Source organism: Hylobates moloch, unplaced genomic scaffold, assembly GCF_009828535.3.
Source record: "Hylobates moloch isolate HMO894 unplaced genomic scaffold, HMol_V3 SCAFFOLD_11, whole genome shotgun sequence".
NCBI lineage: Eukaryota > Metazoa > Chordata > Mammalia > Primates > Hylobatidae > Hylobates > Hylobates moloch.
The window spans coordinates 40916228-40925665 of NW_026652286.1; the positions used below are offsets into that span (position 1 = coordinate 40916228).

At 36.3% G+C, this 9438-nt stretch overlaps 1 protein-coding gene across 1 annotated transcript; it reads left to right on the top strand.

Moving 5' to 3' along the window:
* The first annotated feature begins 1428 nt into the window (after positions 1–1428).
* LOC116476567 (olfactory receptor 2D2) lies at positions 1429–8568 on the top strand. The gene is given in 2 exon segments (XM_032166717.2): positions 1429–6619; positions 6621–8568. Coding segments are annotated over 2 exon segments (948 nt in total). The 5' UTR covers positions 1429–6349; the 3' UTR covers positions 7299–8568.
* The last annotated feature ends 870 nt before the right edge of the window (positions 8569–9438 follow it).

Here is a 9438-nt window from a genome sequence, read left to right on the forward strand (position 1 = left end):
ATGCCAGTTTGATCTTTCTCCATCATAGGACAAAATATTGGTAAGATTATTAGAGGGTGGGGGAAGATAAGGCATAAGATGAACGAAGAAGGGATAACCAGAGATATATTGGGAGTGAATTGGTTTTAACATTGTCATAGATTTGGTTTTTAAAATTCAACTAATTTTGTCCAAATAATCTGATTCATAGAGCAGCTAAATCTTCTGTAATAGATTTAGCCAAAGTTTTATTCCACAGTGGATCTACCTTATCAAACCACAATTACAATGCAAAATTACCTGAGAAGAAGAATCCTGATGCTCACCTTATGTAGATATAGGCAGAACTTTCGTGGAGTCAGTATTGTTCATTTGAGTAGTGTTCTCTTGTCTTGTTGAACTTGATTTGGAAGAAAGTAAATAGGTATGGATGATAAGGAATAGAGGATTTTAAGTGTGAAGGATCTTGGAATCAGAAGAGAAATTTAGTAGTTTTCTCTTGGTTCTTTAGGGGTTTGCTCAGTCTCTTCTTCTTAAATTCACATCAGGTTAGATAGTGCATGTTTCTGTGACCCTGACTTCCTTTTCCATATCCAGTGACATATTTTATTTTTATAGAAATGAACTCACAAATTTATGTTAAATCTAGAAAAAAAGTAAAGTGAAATGGCAGAAAGGTTGACAGTGAACATGATTTTCTTATAGGAGCTTCTTGACCCTGGGAGCAGATTCAACGTCACCTGGAGGAACATTTTGTCCTCTACATTTGCATGCGAGAATAACATTTGTAAGGAAAAATAAGGAGAGTTTGGGGTGCTGCCTTCCAGTGCATAATCCCAGGGTCAGTGAGAACTCCTAGCATCTGACAAGTCATAAATCACACTCATCTCTTCCTTACATTCCCCTCTCTGTCTCTTGCTACTTTGGCTCAGGTCAAATCAGTTCAAGAAACATGTGTTGGACACTTATAATGTACCATGACTGCTCTTATTTTCTGTGAATAAAGATGATTCAGATGTGATCTCTACCCTTGACTATCTTACAGTCACAGAGAAAGAAAAATAATTTTAATATAATTTGTTAAGAGCTGTGATGGAGGTAAGTACAAGATGCTGTAGGTATACTTGTGCATCTAAGATAGACTAGTTGTTTGTGAGTGTGTGTATTGGTGTGTATATGTCCATGTGTATTGGAGGTAGGAATAGGGAAAGATTGTGGAATTGTTTCTGGAGTATATTTTTCCTACACAGAATCTTAAAAAATTCATCTGGCTATGGTTATGAGCCAGATGAAGAAGGGATAGAAATCATAGCAATATCCTGTAGCTTCACTTTCATTAAATTAACCACTGACTGTAGTCATCACTTTAAATTTTGTGAAAGATGCTTAGTTTTGTGCTCAGTATCTTCTTTTGTCAAAACTGAGAAAGATTGTCTATCATTTAATTTTCCTTGAGATTTAGACACATTATTGATACAGTTGTAATCAAATTCTAAAAAAATAAAATTCTACTCTAAGAAGAGTGAAATTGTGGCAGAAAGAGGACTGAGTCTAAAGATCCTGAGCTGAACCAAATCCCAGAGCCTCTAAGAACTAACCAGGTAGCACCTTCCACCAGATGGACAGCAATTCAAAATGTAGCAATGTTTAAATTACCTGTATTCTTAAAATTTATTTTTATATCAGCTGTTTTGATAATACACTATTTTTCTCTTTAGAAGCAATTCTCTATTAGTTTTATATGATAGATTATATAGATTCCTTAAACCAATATTGGCTGTGAATGTATGATATTCCAAGGACCACTGTAGGCACTGGGGATGAAGCAATTTGGCCCCTCCCCTCTGGAGTTCTTTAGTGTTAGGAACTGGGTTTTCAGTCTGTATCCCCAGTCTTTAGCATATGCTTGGTACACAGTATTTGCTCAAAAAATAAGATTGATTGAATATTCAAAGTGTGATGAGTGCCCAAGGAAAGTAATGATACCTTGATTTAGTGGGCATGTCTCTGAGTAGAGGGACTATGCTGAGCAAAAAACAGTGGGGTGTAAAAATGCAGTGTGTTCTAGTTAGTTGGTATGGGATAAGGCTGGTAAGGTTGCCTACAGATGGATAAGGGAGGGTGGAATTTATCTATATTCAGTGTGGGGCCATAAGTAATCATCAAGCAGAGATGTAATTATTCATAATTATGTTTTATTTATCAGTTATTGAATGAGTTGATTTCCCTTGAAATAAAGGTAGGCACTTCTATAACTGCTAGGCATTGCAGTTTTTAGATATTGGCAGCATCTATCAAAAGTAAAGAGATGCCTACCCTTATATCTTCCGTCTTGGATAAAGCTCATATCTAGCAATTCGAATGTTTGTAGTTTACCTTACAGATATATTGGTGACAGTGAAAAACAATATATGTATAGGAATGTTCATAACATAATTGTTTGTGGTAGCATAAATTGGCCCCAATATTAATGTTCAACAATAAGAGAATAGTTAACTAAGTTTTGGTTTAACTGTAGTGTGGAATATAATGAAATCAATAGCAAGACAGGTATGGCTATATATATTGGTCAAGAGGTGTCTCCAAGATAATAGCAATTGTTGGGAAAATTAAGTCATTAAATCATATGTTAATTACAAAAGTGTGCATACTCATGTACATACACACATGCATATTTGAATTAATAGACATCTGGAAAGATGTATACCAACCTGTGATCTATGGTTACTAATGGAAAGGGTATTGGACTTGAGGGTGTTTGGAAAGAGACTTAGTATTACCATACATTTGGGTGATGCATGTTGGACACACCACACAACTTACCATTTAAAGTGTATAATTCAGTGGCTTTTAGAATATCCACAAAGTTGTGCAACCATCACCACAATCAATTTTAGAAGTTTTTCGTTACTCCAAAAAGAAATCATACATTCCTTAGTCATCATCATCCAGTCCTCCTATAACCCCAGCCCTAGGCAACAACCAATCTACTTTCTTTCTCTATAGATTTGCCTGTTCTTGACATTTAATATAAATGGAATCATGCAATATGTCATCCTTTGTGACTACTTTTTTCACTTAATATAATGTTTTTAAGATTTATTCATGTTGTACCATGTTCAATCCTTTATATGGATATATCACCTTTTTTTTTTTTTTGAGATGGGGTCTCTCTCTGTCACATGGACTGAAGTGCAGTGGAGTGATCTCAGCTCACTGCAACCTCTGCCTACCCTGTTCAAACGATTCTCCTGCCTCAGCCTCCCAACTAGGTGGGACTATAGGCATGTGCCATGATGCCCAGCTAATTTTTGTATTTTTAGTAGAGACAGGGTTTCACCATATTGGCCAGGCTGGCCTCTAACTCCTGACCTTAAGTGATACGCCTGCCTCAGTCTCTCAATGTACTGGGATTACAGGCATGAGCCACCACACCCAGCTGATATATCACCTTTTCTTTATACATTCAAAGACATTTCACTTTTTGTCTTTGGATCACTGCACTTTTTGACTATTATGAATAATGTTGCCATAAACATTCATGTATAAGTTTTTGTGTGCAACATATGCTTTCAGTTCTCTTGAGTATATACCTACTGGTGGGATGGCTGATTCATATGGTAACCTGCTAGCCATCCTAGTAGGTGTAAAGTTGTATGCTATTGTGGTTTTGGTTTGCATTTCCTTTGTGGCTAATGACATTCAGCATATTTTCATGTGCCTACTGGCCATTTGCATACCTCTTCTGGAAACAATGTCTATTTAGATTCTTTGCCGAGTTATTAATTATATTATTGGCCTTTTTATTACCAAGTTATGTTTCTTATATATTCTAAATATAAGTCCCTTATCAGATATATAATTTGCACAAATTTTCTCCCACTCTGTGTGTTATCTTTTCACTTCCTTAATGGTGTCTTTTGAAACACAAACATTTTTAATTTTGATGATGTCCAATTTATTAACTTTTTTCTTTTGTTCTGAAAAATATATATTTGGTGTATATTTAAAATACAATTAAGCAAACAAAATGTTAAAATTAAGTAACATATCTTCAAAACTGAGAAGGAATATAGAGTTCCTTTTAGGGATTAGGTAAGAGGCTTTCATCCTTTCAAAGATTTTAGAGTTTGATGGCACTGGTTTTTATTTTACTATTGAATCAACATCCACACCTCCATTTACCTGATATAACGGTAATATTGTGTAACCATTACATTTATATGATTTGATATGAGACTGTTTTTGTTTTGACAGATTTTCCTAGATGTGTAAAAGAGAAGAATAACATAAAGAATAAAGAAAATGTGTATTTTGAGTTAAAAAAGAAGCTTTTAAATAATTAATCAGTACATTGTAAAGTAAAACAGTAAGGTGAAATTGTTTTCAGGCTTCTTCCTCTGGTGGTTAAAATAAAAGTGGAGAAGAGAAAAGAAATTAGGTCAAACTTTTCCCAGATTGGTTGTTAGTGGTAACTTTGGCCCAGGACAACTAAATTCCTGCCTGGAGAAAAGATGTTGTAGGAGAAATCCCAGGAAGTGAGGAAAGGAGTGTAGAGTCCATGGCTAACCAGTAGTGGGCAAAGGTGGAAGGGTTATAAATTGGATTTTGTCATACAGGTGATGCATGTTGGACTAAGCTGTTTGCTTAAGGCCTTCTGCCTACAAAGTGAGCGAGGAGAAATGCTAAAAATCTAAAGCACCAAACAGTTAAGTAGAAGTGCAAAGGGACCTTCCTCCCAATGCCAAATTCCAACTTTAGTCTGAAGACCGATTAGGAATTGAAATCTTTCATTTCTTTGATTCACAGACCAATCCAGATGCTGAGACTCTGTTACTAGATTATGTAGGGTGTAATTATGTCTTTTTTTTTTTTTTTTAAGAAATCTCCTGGGGATTCCTGTAACCCAAGTGAGTTCTGCAACTTGGAGTAAAATGTTACGTCTTTATTTTTATTTTCCCCTAACTGAAAGTTGATGTTTCCTTCCAATTTGAATGCAAGTAACCAACCCACACCAATATTAGAAGTATTTATGACTTTGTCAGCAGTAGTAATTATAAGAATTTTTATATTGTATTGCAGTTGTTAAAGAGATCTCCAAATATTTAAGCTCATCATTATTTTGAAATGAAGGTGGTTATTGGACCCACCACTACATTTCAAAATTTTAGTGTATTGATAAAGAGGCACATATATTGTTATTTACAAATCTGTTTTCTAAAATTATTTTGATAACTGTATTTTGATATAACTTGTTTCCTTGGTAATCCTATACACTTTATTTGATGTATTTAAAACATTATTCTGAGATACTTTCACCAGACAATTAAAGGATTGATAGCCCAACCCGTGTATAGGATCTTAAACTTTACACTTTAAAGTAAATTTGTTTCCCTTCTTTTTGGAACAGCTCCACAAAATTGGATTATTATTTCCAAATTATTTTAAATCTCTCTAGGGATATTGGCAAACCTTCTAAACAACTCTGCTTAATTATGTGATCAAATTGTTATTTGTTTAATGAATTAATGGTCATTTATGAAATGAAGTTCTTTGCTATGTCTTATAAAGGACACAGAGGTGAAAAAGACATGGAAACTATTTTCAAAGGAACTTTTACTTTTGCGGGGGGAGTGGACAGCTAATGCATATAATTTTTAGCAGAGAGAGCTGGAGAGTAGTACTGTTTGGGCTGAGTATGAAACTAGCCACGCTGGTGGCTTAAAATGAAAATTCTGTTTTGATGATGTGTCTGTTATGTTGGAAGTTCATTCACAGTTGAGACTGAACAGAACTCAAGCTGAGGCTTCAGATAGGATTCCCAAGGGTATCCTGAGTTACTCTTTGGTTTCCCAGCTCCTATAAGACAGGTTAGTTTCTTAAATAAAACATACCAGTACTTTGGCTCTTTCCGATTTCTTATACCTTCGTGTCTGTCCTTTCGGGAAAATACAACAGAAAGCTACATAATCATAAGTGGGGAAGAGGAGATGTGACAAGAGCACTTAAGACTCGGGGGTTTTAGTTAAGAACAAACAGAAATTAAATGGCAGGACTTTATGGATGAATTCAGTCTGTATTTAATATTGTATTATTAAAAGTGTGGTATTCGGAGAAAAATTATTTTAAAAATCTACTCTATTCTTGCCAGATGACACCAGCAATGAATGCAACATCTTTTAAAGTTTGTTTTACAACACTGAAAATGTTCCAATGAAAGAAACATGATCATCTTATGAAGGGGGTTCTTGAAATTTTCAGTAGCAATTGGGGCAGTTCCTAAGCCTGCACTTCTGAATTATATAATTTTATAGGTATGCATGTCTATGGTTAGCACATAGTGACTTCTTACTGAAAAGGACAACAAACTATGAGACAGATAAATCAGACACAAGTGACAGAATTCCTCCTTCTGGGACTCTCTGCTGGGCCACACACCCAGCAGCTGCTATTTATCTTATTCTTGGGTGTCTACCTGGTCACTGTGCTTGGAAATCTGCTTCTAATGTCCCTTGTTCATGTTGACTCCCGACTTCACACACCCATGTATTTTTTTCTCTGCAACTTGTCTCTGGCTGACCTCTGTTTCTCTACCAACATAGTTCCTCAGGCACTAGTCCACCTGCTTTCCAGGAAGAAGGGTCATTTCATTCACACGTTGCACAGCTCAACTTCTCTTTTTCCTCATTTTTGGGTGTACACAGTGTGCCCTTCTTGCAGTGATGTCCTATGATCGTTATGTTGCAATCTGCAATCCTCTGCATTACTCTAGCATCATGACCTGGAAAGTGTGTGTCCAGCTGGCAACAGGATCATGGACCAGTGGCATTCTGGTGTCTGTGGTAGACACCACCTTCACACTGAGGCTACCCTACCGAGGCAGTAACAGCATTGCTCATTTCTTTTGTGAGGCCCCTGCACTATTGATCTTGGCATCCACAGACACCCACGCGTCAGAGATGGCCATTTTTCTTATGGGGATTATGATTCTCCTCATACCTGTTTTTCTGATTCTGATATCCTATGGCCATATCATAGTAACTGTGGTCAAGATGAAGTCAACTGTGGGGAGTCTTAAGGCATTTTCTACCTGTGGCTCCCACCTCATGGTGGTCATAATTTTTTATGGATCAGCAATTATCACTTACATGACACCCAAGTCTTCCAAACAGCAGGAAAAATTGGTGTCCGTTTTCTATGCAATGGTGACTCCCATGCTTAATCCCCTCATATATAGCCTGAGAAACAAGGATGTGAAGGGAGCTCTGAGGAAAGTAGCCACAAGGAATTTCCCATGCAGGCTTGGAATCTCACACTGACAGTGAGCTCAGAGAACCTTTTGGCTTCCTACTTCAAAGACTTGCTGGGAAGACATGGAATCAACCCAGGTGGATTGGATTTTTTAAAATGTACATTGGCACACTTGGTTTCTCAAGTCACCTGCTTGGCTCCCTTCCAAGTTGTACTTTGCTTCTTTTTTCTCCTTTGCTTTTCCTTCCTTACTGTTCTAAAGCTTTTTAATAAACTTTCCCTCCTGCTCTGAAAACAAAAGTACATATACACCATGGAATACTATGCAGCCATAAAATAGAATGAAATCATGTCATTTGTAGAAACATAGATGCAGCTTGAAACCATTATCCTGAGTGAACTAGCACAAAAACAGAAAACCAAATACTTCATGTTCTCACTCATAAGTAGGAACTAAACGTTGGGTACATATGAAGACAAAGGTGGGAACAATAGACATTGGGGACTACTAGATTATGGGAGGGAGGGGGAAGGGTTTAAAAAACTACCTATTACCTACTCACTACCTGGATTATGGATCCATTTGTACTCCAAATCTCAGCATCACGTGATATACCTCTGTAACAAACCTGCGTGTGTACCCTCGATTTTAAAGTAAAAGTTGAAAAGAAGAAAAAAATGCACATTAGATTTCAGATTTTCACACCTATATGAAAATAGAATATAAACCATGTCATTAGTAATTTTATGTGGATGACATGACAATAAAATAGTATTTTGATATATTGGATAAAATAAAATTATATTATTAAAGATTTGCTGGGTAGCCCTCTTCTTTGTGAATCTAAAATATGGTAAGACTTAAAGTGATGGATATGGTAATTACCCTGATTTGATTATTATACAATGTTTCCATGCATTGAAACATCACACTGTATTCCCAAACTATGTATAATTATGTCAATTGTAAATTTTAAATTAATAAAAAATATGGTAAGATTCTTATTCTTGGGCCTTATCCGTAGACACACCCTCTATCCTTCATCCTGCGTTTCTTTCATAGAAGGAGAAGGACAATAATTCATGGAGCAATTGGAAGGAGGATATGCTTCCTTCTGGTTGGTCCTTTGACACCTAAGGGTTGAGAAATCCCCCGAGAAACACACACATTTTATAAGCCTTGTAAAATCTATCTTTTTAATAATGCTGTGTATTATCAACTATCTATTTCAGATCTTACTCCAAGTCCTTTATCTTTTGGTAGTTCTGAATCTCTCTGCATCATCAAATGATCAATAAATAAACAGACATTACTGAATCACTTACTATGAGCTACGTGCTACGTATGTGTTGGCACGTGCACCTGTATGTGTGCTTAACGTGGGTAATGAAGAGCATGGGTACAATGAAGCAGAATATATGAGCTCTGCTCTCCTTCTCACACTCTTTTAGAAACATAAGTATCATATTTATCAGGATACATCTTCATAAAGATGAACATAGAAGTTGTGGAAACCAGCAAGAAATAGTGACATACTCCAAGAATAGTGACATATAGCAAGAGTGAGAAGCTGTAATTAATGCTAAGCCTGAATGACCAAGAGGAGGGAACTAGAACCTGGAGAGGGTAGAAATATGCTAAGGGCACAAGACAGTAACTGTGGACTTAGGCTATATGAAGGCAAGGAAGCCATGGGAAGAAATATTTCTCAAGCCCATTTTCCACCCACCTTCCGATCCCCTGCTATTGTATTCCAATTAGAAGCCAGGGAACAAGGACCCTTTTGGTATAATCCATAAAAGACATCAAACATTCTGCAGCACATAGCAAGCTGAAAAAGGATAGAAGGTAGATCTGGAAAGGTCAACTGGTGAAGTACACACCTTTTGCCCTCAGCATCCACATCTTCTTTCAGTGATTAATTCATATCCCTAATACAGGGAACACATAAAGTTCCATTAAGAACTTTATCATAGCAGCATGATATCAAGTAGCTCACACTTCTACTTGATACATAAAAGAATAGCTCCTGTCATGATTATTTATATAAGAAAGTTGAAAGAGGAAGAGCAAAAAAAGCAAATAATTAGCAGAAAACATAGCTATTGTAGCTCCTAATCCTGCCCCAGACATAAATTGATAATTATAGCTTGTTCTTTCACTACCCTTTCATGGATTTCTTGTTTTCTGCCTTAAGCTCAGCTCGC